The sequence below is a fragment of the Ascaphus truei genome, chromosome 4 (genome assembly GCF_040206685.1).
Source record: "Ascaphus truei isolate aAscTru1 chromosome 4, aAscTru1.hap1, whole genome shotgun sequence".
Lineage (NCBI taxonomy): Eukaryota > Metazoa > Chordata > Amphibia > Anura > Ascaphidae > Ascaphus > Ascaphus truei.
Window position 1 is genome coordinate 192,510,224 of NC_134486.1, and position 20,646 is coordinate 192,530,869.

Consider the following 20,646-nt stretch of genomic DNA (forward strand, 5'->3'; position numbering starts at 1 on the left):
ATTGCAAGAAATGGATTAACAATGCATTCCTATGTTACTGTATCTACAGTATGACTGGTGCTCTAATCTGGGATCGTACATGTAGTCCGCAAATGCTAACTTCTGCATACATGGTTGATGCTATATAATGTTTAATAATACTATTAAATTGCAGAAACATTGGGATCTCAGAAGCATTCTTATCTTATTTAGTGACAAAACAAGAATATAGTTTCCATATTTTAGGTATTTGTTGTGCAGAATTAGACTGTAAAGTTTAAGGGCCCTATTTAATAATAATAATAATAATAATAATAATAATACATTATTAATACAAATATAAAAATGTTGCTTAATTCAATAACATTTAGATATGCATTGAAAATTTCCCCCCCTCCCCCCCAGAGATTAAACATTAATAAAAAAACACAAAATTAAGCAAAAAGACTCAAGATTGGATTACAGGTGTCGTGGAGGACTCAAAACCTTATGGGAATGCACGATAAGCAGGCCTTAACCGTTTGGGTGCTCCATGTATGTAATGGGCTTTCAGCTACTTTTCTAGAGGAGATCGCATGCATGCTCATATGGAAGATCAATGGAAGACAGTACTCCCCTTCCGTTCACGTCATCAATAACATCGAGATCCTGTTATCGCTTTAAGGAACAGTCATGTGATTGCTATGTCCCGGAACATAAAGGGAACACGTACAATTTAACCATTCAGATTGGTTTATATGCATTTCCCATTGGACAAGCTACCCAGCTACCTGATCAAGCTCCTCACCCCTACCACATGCAGCACCTATCACCTGAGATCAGACTCCAAAAGACTGTTCATGGTCCCAAGGCTCAACAAATTATCCGGCCGCTCCTCCTTCACTTACCGTGCACCCCAAATCTGGAACAACCTACCAGAGACTCTTACATCCACCACCAGTCTAAACTCTTTCAAATCTAAGGCTGTCACACATTTTAATCTGGTCTCTAACTGTTTCATACGCCCATAATATAAATGATCTTTAACTGTGCATGCAATGTCTTGTATATAATGTATACCCTGCTCATTATGTAACTGTATTTGTAAACATGTATTATTTGTCTTAACTCTGTGCCCAGGACATACTTGAAAACGAGAGGTAACTCTCAATGTATTACTTCCTGGTAAAATATTTTATAAATAAATAAATAATTGATGCATGAGTGACTGGCAGATTTTACATGGTTAAGCAATTTAACATAATTTCAGCTCATACATACAGTATACAGATACATGTTGCCTGGGTTACGTTTTCTAATTTAGGTTCTGTGGTTTTAGCAATTAAAAACATTACATACAATAAACAAGGCCCCACTCAAATATAAACAAAAGAAAACAAGCGCAGAATGTTTTTCTTTCAGGGTGTAGAAATTTGCATATTGAACAATTTCCACATTGATTTCTACACCCTGAAAGAAAAACATTCAAATCACGTAACAAAACAAAAATTTATGAGATTACTGATTTTATTAACTGTAATACGACTCACGTGGTGTATTTATTGGAATGTGCGTGCGGTCTACAATATGTTGGCTGCACAAAACGAAGCTTAAAACTCCGCATTCAAGAACATGTGAGGAATATAAAAAATGCTCTACAAACCCATAGTGTTAGTCGCCATTTCTCTGTTCACCACAATAAGGACCCCTCATCGCTAACTTTCAAAGGAATTAAATATATTCCATATAATAGACGGGGAGGGGACAGACTTAAGGATGTCTCCATTCAGGAGACATTCTGGATACAGAAATTAGACACCCTTGGTATAAATGGCCTGAACGAAAACATTGATATATGGTGTCTCTATTAAATTCCTTAGGCTCTTTCTATGTGTTTCTATGTGTTTAAATTCCCTGGGCTTTGTCTTCATTAATATATGACTCATAAGCGGTGAATATGTTGTCTCAAAGTATTTTGATTACTATTTTTAATTACTATTTACTAATTTTTTGTTTGTTCTATTGCAGAGACTCGTGTGAACACACAAATCTTATTAACATGTGCTGATAATTTTATAATTAAAGGTTTAATATGTAGATTGTTTTTCCAAGCTATTGCTGCCCACGATGGGTTAATCTTTTCAAGGCCTGGGTCCTAATTAGGACCTTCATTATTCAAACATATGTGAGTTCTAACATACTTAGATCCTATTGGTTTATACTGAGGCTCAATTGACCTATCCTGTGCAGCGATATGGTTTATATCCTGTGATTTTATATTTGTATTCTATCCCTGATGAAGTAGCTTATGCTATGAAACGTGCGTTGGATGTATTTAGTATCTAGCCCTACGGTTATATCTCTGCCATATACCCTTGCTGAGGTGTAGAGAGACTTGCTCCGAACTTTCTTGTGACGTCATCAATCCACTTTGCGGCAAGGATTGCCTTACGGCAAGTCGCGAATCGGCCGCAAAACTACGTGGACTTTCCAGAGAGACGAGCCTGACGGCGGTTCCAGCGGGCACGGTGCAAAGACGTTCTTGCAGACTTCGTAGAGCCAGACTAAGACAGCCAGTTACGGCCTAAAACGACGGACGATCAGCATTACCTCACCCATTTTGGTGACACGGCGGTTGCTGCGGTTCTACGGTTCCTGTGCGTCTGGTGGTGCCGGGTAACATGTTAACCTAAGTGCACGATATGCCTACTTTTGTCTTCACTGATGTACGCAGATATCATACCTTTTAATATATATTCATTGATTTGAACTTACTTCACCATTTGCGTCTGCGCTTGTTTTCTTTTGTTTCAGTTCTAGGAGTGATTTCTCACTCCTATATCCACAGCTGAAGACCCTATACCTTCCAAAGTTGTGTTATATTTATATCACTTTGGTGTATATGGGTTATATTCCCTTATTGCAATAGAGGGTTTCTTTGCGCACTTAAAATCTGTTTTTTTGTCTGCCCACTCAAATATAGACTTGCTAGCACTATGCATAAGATCTGCAGTAAAGCCTCAGATACCTACAGAATTCTTATTAAAAGCACTAATGATCGATTGCTGCTTTCCTCTGTTGGCACTGATCCTGATTGTTGGTGCACCACTAATTAAGTACCCAATGTACAGGGTCATAACAACTATTCTGGTGTATTATTTTCATCTGTAAACCTCTGGTTGAGTGACTGCTATTATTTCAATACTGTTTTGTTCTGCATCGATGGCAAGTACATTGTTGAACATCAAAAAAAAACAAGAGATACTGTACTAATAATTGGAACATTTATACAATGTAGGCGAACATACTGTAAGCGCTATAAATTTGTGCTACTCTGGGATCGGGAATAACCAAAGGAACATCAAAAATTCTAAAATATGTTACCAATTACAAAAACGGTTCATGGTTACCACAGATAGAATTAACAATGTGCATTTGGTTAAAAAGGAAATACCTTTTGATTTTCTTTTCATTTATTACACAAATTAGATGTGTAACTCTTATCTTTAAAAGTCTCTGCATGATCCCACAAACAAAAGTTGTTTTAGATGAAAATTGGGGAGAGCTACTGTATTACAACACTGCCTTCAATTCCATGATCCAGACTAAAATGTCTTGAATACACATTTTATATATAAAAAGTAAACAGATTGCATACAACGTCGCATGTTTCATTTGGCAACATGGGACAGGAAATAATCTTCATTAGCCCGGCAGGCTCACTACGGTGCACAGATTTAATCATCACCAGGCCTTGCTTTAAATCTAGCTAATATTTGCTTTCATTATTATTTTACTGATTGGAATATGTCAATATATGCTGCAGTTCCCCTTGATAGTGACAGTGATTTATTATTAGCATAGTGAGAATTGATTTAACTTCTGTTGACATTTGCCTAATTATATGACCAGTACTACAACCACTATTTAGAAATCAACCATTGCCTTTTAATGCAAATGTCAACCACTACAGTCCTGGAAAAGCCTGAAGCAAGATGCAGAATGTTGCATTAAAAGGCCACTCTAACGCTCAAGGGTTTAATCCACGACTCTTTAGTCACCAACCTTTAACTAATATGCTGTCAAAGGGCTGTAGGTAGCAAACAGGCAAATTGTGTTTCCTGGTGTACTTCAATTTTGTGATGTCTAATTTTAATTCTAATGAGATTATATTTATACAGCAATAATAATGTATAATTAAATAGGGCTCTGAATATTCTGTAAACCTACATCACTATATTACAAATTAGTTCACACTACAGCAATAAAAAATAAAAAAATAAAAAGAAGAATAGCCAAAACATGTAAAAAGATATCAAGAAGTCTCAGCACTCCGATATACAAAATATATCAAAATGTTTTGAACATTATAATTAAAGTACATCATAGTAATAACAATACAGTTATATGAAACCATAGCTCTGCCTGGTAGTGAAGACTTCACTCGAAACCCTGGATGCTGGGGGTCGCATAAAGTTACTGATATACCTCTCCAAACACACCTTTATACAATACGTGGAGAGATACCCGCTGCACAATAAGGAAAACATCCGAGATACCTGGGGAAACATGCACGTTTTCAATTTTGGAATATACTTTGCATATGCAAATTAGAAAATCCCCTCTCACTCTCTCAAAGTCAATATTTCAGGACCTGGATGGGAGTAACGCCCCCTTTAGGTAAGACAGACTTACCACGATTCACGTTATTGAAGCTAATGTTATTGAAGCTAATTTAACCAGATGTTAAGCCTATTCTAATGAATTAAACAACAACCGTTGTTGCATATAATTACCTTTATGGATATGCGTTAAACTCAGGGAAAATAACATCCGTTGCTAATTTAGGTATCCCAACGTTATTTGCCCTGATTAAACGGAGATTAGTGTGTATATACATAAAATATATATGGGTGTGTATGGGTGTTCAGATATGTCTCTATACATGGCTATGTATCTATCAATCTCTCTCGACAAATGCACTCGCCATCTCGCCTGGGGCGAGTGCATTTGCCCAAATGACATTGCGTAGCCATTTTCACAGGAAATGCGGGGGGAGAAACTTAAGTTGGACAGAGATGCAGGAAAATGCCTGTAGATGCCGCAACACCCCACCGCTGGTAACACTCGACAGCGGGTAAAGTGAGGGGGGTGAGAGAGGGAGGGTGGTTACAATTAGACAAAACAAAAATTGGCTTTTTTCCCACGGACATACATCGAAAGGACACAGCAACAAATGCAGTACCACATGCCTCCAGTGCACATCCCCTCCATCAAATAAGGGGAGTGCCAGGGGGAGAATTCTTAAGACTTAAGAGAAATTATTCCACATCATCTATCTTTACAACAAGTTTTCATTTTCAGGCCAGAGGATATAGCAACACCATGATCAACCGTGGCGTCACATCAGTAAACGTAGAACATGCTCCTTAAACCTAAATTGGAGGATAAGAATAAAAGCAGACTAAGTCATACATTTTATTGGAATATATGACCGAAATTGGTCTAAATACAGATATTTACTACAAAAACACTGGTACGTACTAACGACTGACCCCGATCTTAAAAATATACTGGGGAACTCAGTTACTTTGGTTAGTAGATGGGCCCCTAATCTGGCCGATAAACTATTCCACAGTCACTACAGTACCAGTAGATCTGACAGTTTTTTATCAAGAGGTGATCAACAAGGTTTTTTCACGTGTCGCTTATGCTCAGCATGTCAATTCATGCCTTCCACCACAGAATTCTATGATTAGAAACATACAAAGAAGTAAAATATTTGAGTATTTCTAAATTGCAGATCTAAGGTAATTGTGTGTTATCTGACCTGTCCTTGTGGGCAGATTTATATTGGCATGACCACTCAAGAATTCTGCTTCTATGTTCTTGAACACGTCAGGAATATTAAGACCACTGAGCGAGATCTGGCCGAAGGATGAAAAATTTCATCAGTGGCTAGACATTTTAAGATTGGCCACAACTCTGACCCCACTGGCCTCCGGGCTTTTGCCTTTTGACAAAGTCCATCTGGGGATCAGAGGTGGGGATTTAGAGAGGGCATTTCTCCAATGTGAGTGTCGTTAGATTGCAAAAATGGGTACTCTATTCCCACAAGGACTCAATGAATACATGGGTAACTCTCTGCTCCTGATGTGTGGATACCCTAAAGATATAGTGATGGAATCTTCTAATCTTCATACTCCACATCTGGGACTCCATTCTCTCTTGTCTATGCCAAAAAAAAACACCCCCCCCAATGCAAAAAACTTCCCACCCCAAAATACATACAAAACAATCCCCACAGTCCCAAATATATACAACGCCCCACCTCCCCAAATAGGTGCCTACTGCACAGGTGCGACAAGCCATCGGCAGCGCCTACCACCGCGTGCGGGAGGCCTCTTCTGCCAGCAGTGATTTCAGTTCCAGGAGTGCACTTTCGTCACCAAGGCAATTTACTCGTAGGGAAATTTTCATATGGTAGGTGCCAGCATAGAAGTTTCACTTCAAAAACCCTCAGCTGCAGGCCTCTCTGCCCCACGTGCTTTCAACACTGGTGCAGTCGCCAGAAGCTGGGCCAAGCTTACTTCCTGCACACTGTCAGAGAGGCCTGTCGCGCACCGGAGTTGGAAGCTCGGCATGGGACAGTAAGGAAGAGGCCGGCAGCTGAGGGAGAGCTGGGGCCCGGCTGCGAGAGGATCGGCAGCCGGGCCTGGCCAGAGGTCGGGCCAAACTTGCAGCGCTGGCCAGCCGGGCCCCCAGCAGAAACCGGACCCAGGACACCTGTCCCCACTGCCCTCCCCCCACCCCCCACTGTTGGCGGCCCTGTCTGTGGCATGTGCCATCGATTATCCCACTTTATTAATATCTGCAGAAGTCAGTCCTCTCATTGTATTGGTAAAATAGATTATTCCAGCCCAGAAATGCTATGAGATTATATAATTGTTGCTATTCCTTTTGTCAGTTACAGTAGCAATTGGTATCACTCTGGATACTATTGTGTACAAATTATAATGGGCTTTGATCTGAATGTTGCATACCACTGATCAGTTTTGTAACCATATCTGTGTTGTTTCTGACTGCAGACGGCACGGGAGTATTTTCGTCTGCTCCCCATGACTTGTCTGTCGTGCTATCAGCTGTGGATCGCCACTCAGATTGATAACCCTGTCGGCTGTGTTAATTCTCCTCTGCTAGTTTCCTATTGGTTTGACGTCACGTCACGGATATATATAGATGGTGTCCTCCCTTTAAAGCTGCAGTTCAGTCTTTTTTTTTTTTTTTTTTTTACTTCAATAGTTTCATGTGGGCAATCTCTAAATACCTAAAGAACTGTATAGCTGCAGGTCAATTCATTCTCCATGTATTGATAGGTTGAAATTTGGTGACATAATTAGTGAAGGGATCTGTTTATATTCTGCTTGTCTGTCAGTGGAAGCTCATGAATATCCATGAGCACTCCTGCACTGACAAGTGCTAGAGGGAGGGCAGGGCTGACAAAGGGGTGTGCCAGGGCTTGTGACAGGACATGAAGGGGCAGTGCCTTAGCAAATGGCTGTTAAAATAGAATACAAGAAAATTGGTCTTTAAAAGTTGTTGTTTATTAAAAAAACCACACATGCAGGATATTGACTGAACTGCAGCTTTAAGCATTCCACAGCGAAACGTACGTCTTGGTGGCCTCCTTTTTTGTGTCCTCTCTCTGAACCTCTCCACACCTGGCACATCTACTGGATCTCCGTGGACTCACGTTTGTCTAAACCAGCTGAACTTTGATCCCTCTGACTCTGACTTCGGCTAAGTATATTACAGCCGTTACCTTGTTAGTTGGTATCACATTGGACTATTTTTTCTTTACTCAAGATCAGTGATGCTAAGGGAACTATATAGTTTACCATGTATTTGAAGTGACATTATCCATACTGTCCCTCTTAAGCTGGTACAGTTGTTATCCATGTACTCATGCACATATACTTTGTGTGCTCAGGAATTATATCCTATATATTGTTGCTGTTCAGGTTAGAGGATTTCTTGTTCCACAACCTAGTATTCTGACCGGCCGGTCCATATAGTGGGAGGCTAATTGTTGCCTCACCCCTCCCTGTTCTTTACACACAGCTTTTATCAATTTAATATGGTTGTTCATTTGGCATTTAGGATTTACTGTTCGTACAGTTTTGTGCTGCATTGTGGTGTGTGTTGGATATTGGTTTTGAGAGACTGTTTTATTATGTCTTTTAGTGATGTTTAATAAATTTATATATTTTTTGTATTTTGAGTACACATCTTGCCACATCCTGGTTCCTGAACCCTTGCCTTGCCTTGAATGCTGATTAATCTCTTGTTGCCTGAACCCTGCTAGCTCCTTGGACTCCGCTTCTCTCCACTCCCGATCCGGCTTGTATGACTATTCTCCTGTCTCCAGTCCTGACCTTGGCTAAGTACTCCAACGATCTGACATTCTCCTATCCTGAACCTGGCAACGTACCCCGACTATCCGATACTCTCCAATCCTGAACCTGGCTATGAACTACGACGATCCGAAACTCTCCGCTCCTGAAATTGGCAAGTACCTTAACCATTCTCTAATCTATAACCCTGACCTGGCTTGAACGACTACTCTACATCCTAGGCGCGCCCGCGTGGCTGTGTGTCGGCTTTATCCAATCCCCTACCTCAGCACCGCGGTTGCGCTTCGTTTGTGGTGAGCTATGCGTTACAATAACATTGCGGGAATGAGGGAACCTGGACATTGTCACCCTCTCCCTCTCTGCCACCCTCTCCCTCTCTCTGTCACTCTCTCCGTCACTCTCTCCCTCTCTCTGTCTCCCTCTCTCTGTCACCCTCTCACCCTATCCCTCTCTCTGTCACCCTCTCTCTCTCTGTCTGTCTCTCTCGATCTGGATATCTTATTTACCCTATATATCTTAACTGCCCTATACCTACACCGAAATAACCTATACTGCTTTCTTCCAGATCTGACTCAAGCTTCACACCTCCCCTCCAATATACTGTATAACATTGCGGGAATGAGGGTATCTGGACATTGAGGGACTGTGGATCAGGTAAGATCCCAGGTGGGATTGCTGCTTTAGAAAATTGTGAAGCGGGGGGCATCCTGACACTGGTTAAGGAGTTCAGGAAACTAGTCATTCATATCTGGCTTTTTCTTCTAGATAGGTGAGGTCATCTGATATTTTCACTTACACACACACACACACACACACACACACACACACACACACACACACACACACACACACCACAAACACACACACACATGTAACAAGGACTAATAGTAGTAAAGTATAAATGTAATACAATAAACTGTCACCTCAAAAACAAATGTTATTAGATCTTACTAGGAATGTATTCAATTTCTCTTTTTAAAAGGCGGAACGGGGGCGAGTAGATTTTTTGTTTCGGCGAGTAGATTTTTGGGTAATTTGTCAAGCACTGTGTGTGTGTGTGTGTGTGTGTGTGTGTGTGTGTGTGTGTGTGTGTGTGTGTGTGTGTATGTATATATATATGTGTGTGTGTGTAGATATGTGTGTGTTTGTGGTGATCCAATATACTGGCACAGCACAAGATAATCACATAATAGTGGTTTATTGGGTCCAAAATACAGGGGTCCTTCTTCGTGGGTAACATGCCTGCTTGGAGCCACACATTTAAATACCCAAAAGGAAGTAAGAATTCACTGGGAAAGGGGTGGGGAAAGTGTTTCTAAGGAACAACAAGGGAGTGACTATGTACATACACAAGGTAAAGGTAAAACAGGTATAGGCAGCGGACTGAGCATAGGCAGATGTAGCATATAGAAATGGACAAATAAATAACATCCTAAGCATACAATGTTAAAGGTGGGAGATGTGTACAATAGGACCAATGACTTCTCAAAATAAAGATAGATAAACTAAATAGTTAGTCTGTTAATATATGCGTGGACATACAAAATGGCCACTCACAACATCAAAACAGAAACAACAGAGCTATGTAGGAAACACCAAGGCAGCACAATTGGACATGCTCCCACATTAATCAATGAAACATATCATACGGGATGGAACATATCCTAAAGGAATCCATCAAAGAAACTCTCACAATAATAAATGCAGTTCCCAGGCTAATAGAGACGTATAGGAAACACTAAAGTGCTACTGGCCATAAATATCCAGTTATTGTGTGCCAGGGTGTAGTAGTATTCCTAGTACTCATAGACAGTGGTCAACAAATCACCAAAAAATCTACTCGTCACACAGAAAAATCTACTCGCCACCTAGTACCAAACGTGTGCTGCTTGGGCCAATAGGAGCTCGCCACGATGTTAAATCCACTCGCCCGGGGCGAGCAAATGTATAGGTTTGTCGAACACTGCTCATAGATATATGTAGGGCCACAGACAGATTTCCCAGGGCTCCCCACCCCCCACTTTCGGCAGTGTTGCGAGCCCCATTTCACACCTCGTGAGCCCCCTCTATTTCTGTCCCTCTTCCCATATATTTCTCTCTCTCACCTCTCACTGTCCCCCCTCCATCAATTACCCCACGCTCACTTAAACCCTGCCCCCCGCCTTACATGTACTTCTCTCCCCTGTGTCTCACTCTTACTCCCTCTTTTTCTCACTCACCCCCCCTCTCTGTCAATTACCCCACACTCACTCATTCCCTCCCCCCTCACACAATTCCCCCCACAAAATATATACCAAAAAAACTTCCCACCCCCAATGCAAAAAACTTCCCACCCCCCAAAACACATTAAAAAAAAAACACCTACCCAATACATATAAAAAAAACAATACATATAACCATATACAGGCATACCCCGCATTAATGTACGCAATGGGACCAGAGCATGTATGTAAATGGCCTTATAACCCTTCCCAGATTGATGGGCAGCAACAATAGCTTCTCTAAGATCATTGCTGATGTCTTTCCTCCTTGGCATTGTGTTAACACACACCTGAATGCTCCAGACCAGCAAACTGCTAAAACTACAGCTTTTATAGAGGTGGTTACACTTGCTGATGATCAATTAAACAAGGGCATTTGATTAGCAGCACCTGTCTGCTACTTAGCATCCTAATTCCTATGGAAGCAGTAAGGGTGTACTTAGTTTTTCACACATGGCTTCTCCATTTTGGCTTTATTTTTGTTAAATAAATCATGACACGGTGTAATATGTCATGTATTGTTGTTCATCTGAGATTGTATTAACCTAATTTTTGAGACCTGCTAAGGAACAGATGATTGTTATTATGTCCTGATATGTAAAACATGGAATTCAAAGAGGGTGTACTTACACCAGGCTGCCAACATTTCGGTCCTAGTAGAGGGACCATCCTCAGGGCAATGCACAAGTGACTGGTCTGAACACCCAAATATACCCACACCCCCACGTGCAAAAACACCTGAATCAGATAAAAACACACAACTCACAATCCCAGGTACAGCCCATAGAAGTCAAAGACCAATACAAAGCACTGATACTCATATGCACCAATGGACTCACCTAATACTGTGTCCGTCATCAGTGGTGGTCTTAACAATACATAAAAAAAACTAATACATATAAAACCCACCCAAATACATATAAAAAAGACCCCAATTCCCCAATACATCTACAAAAGACCCCAATACATCTAAAAAGAGCCCAATCCATAAAAAAAAAAACATGTTATACAAATGTATCTTTGTAAAATGTGAGTGTTATATACACAATCTGTTTCTGTGCAATATATATTCTTTTGGATATATTACACTATTGTGAGTTCTCTTTGTTTCTCGAGCCACACTGGATTCAAAGACCCTTATTTCAGAAGAGGGACCATTGTAGTGCTTCCATTAGAGAGAGGTGGATCTCTGGTATGCTATCTTTATCATACAAATCTGTGAGTGGGGCACATATTTTTTTAGTTTCAATTTTCTGTCACTATTTACTACACCATTAGTATTTCTTTATTCACATATTCTTCATGTGAACTACAAGCGCTCCCCTTACTTGGAAGTCTACTGCATTTTGGGGACCAGAGGACGGTCCTACTCAAGGGTGTAAAGCTGCTTTATATTTCTTTACCTCACATACTGTATTATATAGTTATTTTTAGATCGTTTTCACACTATTGGTGAAGGTTATACACTTAATATATTTTGAGGCACTTATATTTAAATTAGTATTTTACACGGATACACATTTGGGCTTTGATATCTTAATTTGTATTGATTGCATTTGCATTTTATTAATCTATTAGGTATAAAAGCGCCCAGTCCATCCTTTTCGGTAAATATATAGATAGCAGTGAAACAATATGTGTGTGCCCTGAAAATGCCTAATAATAGATAGTGGCGATCAAGCTGGGATTGCCACCAATCACCAAGAAGTACATTTTTATATGTAATATTCACAACCCACACTTTGTAATGGCAGGGTCAGGACTGACTGCTAAGGGTTAAACACAATCAAATATCAAGAAAACGATATGCACCATCACAGAACATAATGTTATACACAGACCTATAGAGGAGTATGGACCAGCGTCAATACAAAAGACATATTGGCATTAAGAGTAGTCATCATAATATACAGATCAAGCAGCCAGGACCACTCCAATATGAGTCCTAGGTTACGATACAGCCCAAAAAAGGACTACAATGTACCCTGAACCTGGGCAACAGTCCAGAGGATAGGGTAATAGGGGAGCCCCTGCTGCTGCCTCATAGAATATGAACGTGAACGGTGAACGGTGCTCTGGGTATACACTGAATAGGTAGAAAGGGTAGAGAAGAACCCAGTGTAGCACTCAGGTTCACCCTCTGGTGATTAGTGTATGATTTAAAATATAAACTTTATTAATACAACACATATATAAAATTATGGGTGTTAAAATGACGTACTAGAGGTCGTAGGATCGTAATACTGACAGCCATAGGGCTCGCAATCAATATAATAGACGTCTCCTGTTGTGTATCAATATCACACAGGAAACTAAATCCTGATAAAAAACCTCAGTGAGGGTGAAAGGTAGGGTTAACTCGACGATGTACTATATCACCAGGTCACACTAGGCAGTATATGCATAAACCATAAGTGGTAATGTTGTGACTGGTGGTGACTGGTGTACTGAAACAAATATATTGTGCACCAGTAGGTCTCAATGTGCAGTCTGAAAAACCTTCCTCACTGGTTATGAATGTGCGCACAGTGTTGTGTGGAGCTGATCACAGGTAAACCCCAGGGGTTCACAGTATAGGCATATAGTACCCTATAGTGACCTCTGCAACACTGTCACAAATGGTGATAGTTGATAATGTGCTTAGAGTGACATGGTGGGCACCCTAATGTGACCAGCTGTGCACATGGATAAACACTGCATGTGAGGAGGCGGAGGCTGTATATAATAGTGATATTAGCTCAGTAGCAGTATATTACAGCACATATCTAACAGGACTGCAGTAAGTACTAAGTGGGAAGCAATAACCCTAACAGTATAACATGACAAGAGGCTCTAAGTGTCCATCGGGGCACTGGTAGCCTATGTAACAGCGCGGGCAGGACACCGCATTAACTCGCGGTCAGAGACATGAATGCGGAAGTGATTACAGCCCTGCGCGTGCACGTGTGGAAACAGAGCCGACGCGCGCGTTTCGTGAGGGGCTTTCTCAAGGCGAAACAGTAAGAGTTACTCTTGTCATGTTATACTGTTAGGGTTATTGCTCCCCACTTAGTACTTACTGCAGTCCTGTTAGATATGTGCTGTAATATACTGCTACTGAGCTAATATCACTATTATATACAGCCTCCGCCTCCTCACATGCAGTGTTTATCCATGTGCACAGCTGGTCACATTAGGGTGCCCACCATGTCACTCTAAGCACATTATCAACTATCACCATTTGTGACAGTGTTGCAGAGGTCACTATAGGGTACTATATGCCTATACTGTGAACCCCTGGGGTTTACCTGTGATCAGCTCCACACAACACTGTGCGCACATTCATAACCAGTGAGGAAGGTTTTTCAGACTGCACATTGAGACCTACTGGTGCACAATATATTTGTTTCAGTACACCAGTCACCACCAGTCACAACATTACCACTTATGGTTTATGCATATACTGCCTAGTGTGACCTGGTGATATAGTACATCGTCGAGTTAACCCTACCTTTCACCCTCACTGAGGTTTTTTATCAGGATTTAGTTTCCTGTGTGATATTGATACACAACAGGAGACGTCTATTATATTGATTGCGAGCCCTATGGCTGTCAGTATTACGATCCTACGACCTCTAGTACGTCATTTTAACACCAATAATTTTATATATGTGTTGTATTAATAAAGTTTATATTTTAAATCATACACTAATCACCAGAGGGTGAACCTGAGTGCTACACTGGGTTCTTCTCTACCCTTTCTACCAACAGTCCAGAGGGAAATATTTCCACAGTGAAAGCAGCGTTCATAGAAAACATGTGTGTGTGTGTGTGTGTGTGTGTGTGTGTGTGTGTGTGTGTGTGTGTGTGTGTGTGTGTGTGTGTGTGTGTGTGTGTGTGTGTGTGTGTGTGTGTCCATCTCAGAGGTGGAGGGCAAAAGGACATGCAGAAAGCAGTGAACATTAATAAAATACCGGTAATGATTTACTTTGTGTTTTTTGTATTGCTGCAGATGAACAAAATTGTAGACACACACTTTTATCTTTTACTAAATAACTTGATGTTGCTGGGAGTGTTACGTGACACACAGCATGCAAATGTGGTGCCAAACACATCAAAATAAGCTTGACAAATGCTGATCCGTAGGGCAATCTAGGATTCTTCATTGATTTTCTTGCATTTTGTCCTTTTTTGCCTTTTTTACATAGACCCCTAAAAGAGTAGAAGCTTTCCTAACACAGGCCAAACGCCAATGCAGAAAACGTAGATGAAAATCTTATTCAAAGTCAGACAATAAATCACAAGCAGTTCTCTACAGCAACTGCAGTCAATCGACAATTAGGCTATAATTAAGCAAATACATACTGTACTGCAAAAGAAAAGCAGGAAGGTGCAGCAGCAGAACAACACATGTACAATGTATCATAGGAATATTAAAATATACAGTTAATGGAATACACATAATGAATGGTGAGTGAATAAATGACATATTCTCATTTTTCCTAAGGCTTACACCTTCAATTTAGTCATTTGTGTCTCTGTTTCACTTTGCCACCAATGATATCATGCATATGTAGCCGGGACCCCTTTTTCCACCATTTGTTGTTGTGGGGTGGGAGATGCTGCACCTAGGGAACGCTCCGATAACGGAGGTTCCCCGCTCGAGGGAGCCGCCATGTTAGGTTGGCGCCGGCGCAGAACTGGCCTGGCAGAAGGTTGCGCATGCGCAGACAAGGGGAGCAAAAGCCCGTGAAGGAGGAGAGCTCGGATAGGAGGGGAGTTAGGGAACTACGGGTCCCAGCAGCCCCGCGGCACCCTGTGACGCGCGAGGGCCATCAGGTACTGTACGAGGAAGGGAGAAAAGGGAAGTGATGGGGCGCACGTTGGGTGAGAGCTAGCTGTAGGAAGAAGGAGAAGGAGCTCCGGTGTAGGGAGGCAGTCCGCCCCTACCTAGGCCGCATGCCCCAGGCCCAGTTAGGCCCTGAGTCCCAGTAGTGTGAAGCTGAGCTAGGGACTGGCCATAGACAGGTTCCGGATTCCCTTACTATTACACGATTGCTACCGGGACAGTTCTAAGTCAGCGGGAGGTCTGGGATCAGGCCCCGCTACCAAGTCGCAGCGTGTCTGGGTGGGATCGCCCCGGACACCTACGGGTGACGTCATCTACGCCCACACTGATCCTTTGCGAAGATAGTTGCAGAACCGGGTACTGGAGTGCCCGGCAGGTAAACTTCAAGTGCACCAACGGTACCATCATTCACTCAGGACACGGTGGCTGCGCAGTCACATACATATACATTCACTGTCTCACTTGAGGGTGGGGGACTTATTCCAAAAGGGAACTGGACACGGGGTGGGATCACCCGGTGAAGGGAAGGGGAGAGTGAGCGTTCGGCGGGACGCTGAGAGTAGTGTCTCCTCTAGGGAGGGACACCTATTGATAAAGCTTATGGTTGCTACAAGTAAAGTATATTGGTTAAGGTATATTGCTGTGTGTGTGTGTTAATGTACATAAATTCCTGCGTAGACCCACTTCCCCTTGGGCGGAAGCTGTCGCAGGTGGAGGCGCTGCACCAAGTTATAAGTATTGTGCGTACCCCAGGCTCTCCGTGGCAGAGGCTCAGGCCCTGTGAGCCTACAGGTTATACAGCATATGGTAGTGGTCTGTGTTCGCTAGGAACCAGGGCTACACATATGACCACTCAAGATCATAAATATATCTCCTACACCAGGAGTGGCAAACTCCAGTCCTCAAGGGCTACCAACAGATCTGGTGTTAAGGATATCCCTGCTTCAGCACATGTGGCTCAGTCAATGGCTGATTGAGCCACCTGTGCTGAAGAAGGAATATCCTTAACACCTGGCCTGTTGGTGGCACTTGAGGACTTAAGTTTGCCACTCCTGTCCTACACATAACCAATTAAACGGCTATTATTGTGAGTCCTCTAACAGTTAACCATTCCTAAAGTCATTATTTCTTGTAATATAATTCTGTAAAAAAAATACCCATTATAGGTCCTTATCTGTAAGGTGTGATAGCGCAGATAACGTACTATTGCATGAAAAGTTTTATGAATAGCACCTCATCTGTGCTATCAGACCTGACAGAATAAGCCCCTTAGTCTTTGCCACCCACTATTTCATGAACATTCATTGAACAAACGTTCAATTACTGTGTTCAACAAAGCCGTTATGATTTGGAAACATATTTGCTACTTTTGGTTCATGTTTTATATACATGGGAAAGAAAAAAATATTGATGCTGAAGTGCTAAATAAGTAAAAAGTAATGTGTCATTTTGACCACAGAGGTTATCGGGAAAAGAAAACGTTACATTCTACACGACTAATTATTTCATAAGGTAGTGAACCAAAATTGAATGAATGTACTTATATCTTGTGCTGTGAATTAAATATATATGCAAATGACACTCCAGAAAGCTTACAGAAATTGGGCCGACTGTACTATATAAGGACGATGAAGAGAAATGTGAGTGAGGTGACTATAGAAGACCAAAAGAATGACATTGGATTAATATTTCAAACAATTAAAATGTCAGTGTCTGTGACTCTATCAACTAAGCATGTCACTATTAATCAGAATAATCCATATTTAATATGGACTATACATATATTTTTTTTTATGAACACTGAAAATGTTTCTGTGTCATGTGGTTAGGTATCAAATCTCCCAAACTGTTCTAGTTTTTTAGGGCAAATCTATTCAATAGAACGGTGCATTTAGTTTTACTTTCACTAACTTTGAAGTGGTGTATTCCAGTGTCAGCTCATTGTGGACCTTGGGCAGATTACTTTATCTACTGGTGCTCAGTGCATCACAAAGTATACAGATAGACAGTTTAAGCATATTTGTACTAACAAAGTAATATAATAGAGTTCATACACTATTGCTCAATAAGCTCTCCCATATAGTCCTATAGTTTGTCCTATATATTGATGACTATCCAATAAATTGACTGCAAGCAGGGTTAAAAAAAAAACACAGGCAGAACACAGTAGTAGTTGATGAGCAAAATGTGTTTTCAAAGGATTATAACATGTTCACAGCAACTGGATACTATGTTGAGAAACAACTAATACAACTAATAATGGGGATTTTTCTGATGACGGTTCTTCTGCCCCAAATGTTCATCTGCCTTCTCCTGTGAACATGCCATCATAAAACTTTGAAGCACTTTTTGTTCATCAGCTAGTACTGTGTGCTTTGCCTGTTCTTTTTAGCCCCCCCCCCCCCCCCCAAATTAGATTTTAAATTCAGTGAAGTACATACATGTGCCTTTAAATACAGTGCGGAATAAGAACATATTAAAAATTGTGTTTTTTTTTTTTTTAACTCATCCCTTTTGTACTTTACATTTACAGTACTAATGTTAACATTTTTTTTTTAGAAACTCTGCCCCAACCTGTCCCTGTACCTGTCAACTGAAATGAACAATGCCTGTCATACTAAAATAGCCCTGTTTGTACTTAATTTTATGCAGTGCCTGTTTTGAATTTTGGAACATTTCTTCAATGAATAGTTTTATCAGGTTTTGATACACATGCTGTGCAGACCTTGATCCACTTCATATCCTATTAATTTATCGTATGCTGCTTCTTTACTGTATCTGAGCAGGAGCATAGAAGCACATTACTCATTTTTTCCCTGTAACCTTGTAGAATTTGAAGGTCACGTTGTTGAGAAAGGTGTTCAGGGGCAATTGAAAAATGGATTTGGCTTCTTTGTTCATGTACTAACAAAAATGATTTAATCACTCATTAGTACTCAAGTATTGGTTTTGCCTCTACTTTTCTTTAGATGATTGGACCACATAATTTCAGTGACCATCTGCTCTAGATCAAAGGAAGAAGGATCAGCCAGCCCTGGTTATGGATCTCAATGGAAGTGCAAGTCAATCTAGCAAAACTGATAAGCAGTTTTCAACCCTCTCCTAGGTAACTCAAGTCACATTATGTGTTTGAAATAATTTAGCAATACAGCAATCATAATATATACATTTGTAGTTTTATTGCATTTTGGTAAAGTTGGTTAATTCTTTGGTTGTTTCTAAAATACTGTTTGTCTGGAGGTTCTTGATCACAACCTTGATGCGTGTTTTGAATTTTGGCCAGAATACATAACTAAAGAATTCTTTTTTTTTTACTGAGAATCATGATTTACATGAATATATAAAGAATGTACAAACAAGATAGGGTCAAGTATAGTGATGCAGGTTGGCATGCAGAATAAGAAAACGTAGACTTTGTGTTTCTTAACTTTCCTTAACATATGCAGAAAGAATATTCACCTGCGTTATATTACAAGCAACTGTGAAATTTGTTTTGATGTACAGAAAAATAGTAACAACCTCTTTAAGAAAACATGTTTATCAAGTGTCTTAGCTTTGACTCAGATCATTTGTCAGAAATGTTTTGGATAGGGTAATAAACTTGTTAACCCTCTATTAAGATTGTAAGCTCTTCTGGGCAGGGACTCCTTTTCCTATTGTTACTTTCATGTATGAAGCGCTTATCCCTATTATGTATTATGTTATTATATCATGTGTATTACTGCTGGAAGCGCTATGTACATGGGTGGCACTATATAACTAAAGATATACATACATACTAGGCCTCCGATGCATTGCACCTGGTAACGATAGGGTTAACTGAGTGTCTTAGCTGTGACAAAGTGGTGCTATTCCATATGCCGCCCTTCCCCTCAATATTCGAATAGCATACTCTCTATCTTAAAACCCACCTCCTTAACGCAGCATATGGATAGCACCGGGGCTGATACTATACACTTCCTATATCGACCTTGCCCCTTTATAGATGCACTTGCCAGAACACTTCCTACTTACCAATTAGATTTTAAGCTCTTCAGGGCAGAGACTCCTTTTCCTAATGTTACTTTTATGTCTGAAGCGCTTATTCCCATTATGTGTTATTTGTATTATTTGTTATTTTTATTATTATGTCACGTGTATTACTGCTGTTAAGCGCTATGTACATTAATGGCACTATATAAATAAAGATATACATATGCTACTTTATGGCTTGAAAGTGAATCCCAACTGCTCAAGGTGTCATGAAATAGCAACACTTAGTAAATATGGTCCTTAATCTATGGAGGATGCGAGATTTAAAACATTTCCTGTTTTTGGTCACCTGGAGCCTGCCAGTGCATGGACAGGAGGGTCTTGTACAATGGGAAACCCCTTATTCCCCCACCCCATTCGGTCTCTGTTAACTCCCTCTTACTTAATAGTAACTATTGCCCACTTACAGTGGAATTCTTCATCATGGCTTTCACAGTGAATCCCTGGGAGGAGGAGGAGGACGTCTTTCCCCTGATCTTTGCCACTCCGGTCTCGTCTGCTTTGACGCTGCTTGTCTCCTTTTCTGCCACCATAATCAGGACAGAGTCACAGAGAAAGAGAGAGGTTTTCACCTGGGAGAGCCGTGATCGGGTGACGGACCTCTTCCTGAGAGAGGCTACAGGCGGAGCGGGTCCCGGTGCCTGATCAGAACTTGTCAGTGGGCCTCTGCTCTGTGGGTCGGGATCTCTTGTTTATGTGAGGTTGCCGTAGCAACAGTAGCGCACGCTGCCCATGGTTGCCATGCAACGTGTCAACACTTTGTCTGGGACGTAGCCGGTGGCCTCCGGAAACGAGGACGCCTTTCGTGCCGTATTAAAGACTACATTTCCCGGCGCGCATTGCGAGAGTTGCGCATGCGAGTAGAGTACACATAATCTGTATTTTCACAATCTGAGTTGATCTCTCTCAGCTATTGTGACGTCACTCCCGATTCATTGTGCGGAACACAGCGAGATGTTGTACAGTATGTGGCGCGAAATGCTAACAAACTAGCAAATATTTTTTTTCAATCTGAAAATAATCCACTTATTCTTTAATAATTTTATTTGTTGGTCATTTCGGATTAATGATAAAATAAGCACTGAAAAAAGACCAGTCGAGATCATTGTTATACTGTTATCTTCGACTGGTGGCATGTTTTTACTATGGACCT

General features: G+C 41.0%; 1 protein-coding gene across 7 annotated transcripts in view; it reads right to left on the reverse strand.

Annotated features, from left to right (window-relative positions):
- Positions 1–20,320, reverse strand: part of PACRG (parkin coregulated) — a 978,203-nt gene extending 957,883 nt beyond the window's left edge. For 2 of the 7 annotated variants that reach the window (XM_075596735.1, XM_075596737.1), the window contains exon 1: positions 19,901–20,319. In XM_075596735.1, coding sequence (XP_075452850.1) covers positions 19,901–20,026 — 126 coding nt within the window. In that variant the 5' untranslated portion in view covers positions 20,027–20,319. Of the gene's footprint in view, positions 1–19,900 lie in introns of all 7 variants that reach the window. The other 5 variants (XM_075596739.1, XM_075596738.1, XM_075596734.1 and 2 more) reach the window with 4 other exon arrangements.
- Positions 20,321–20,646: the final 326 nt, after the last annotated feature.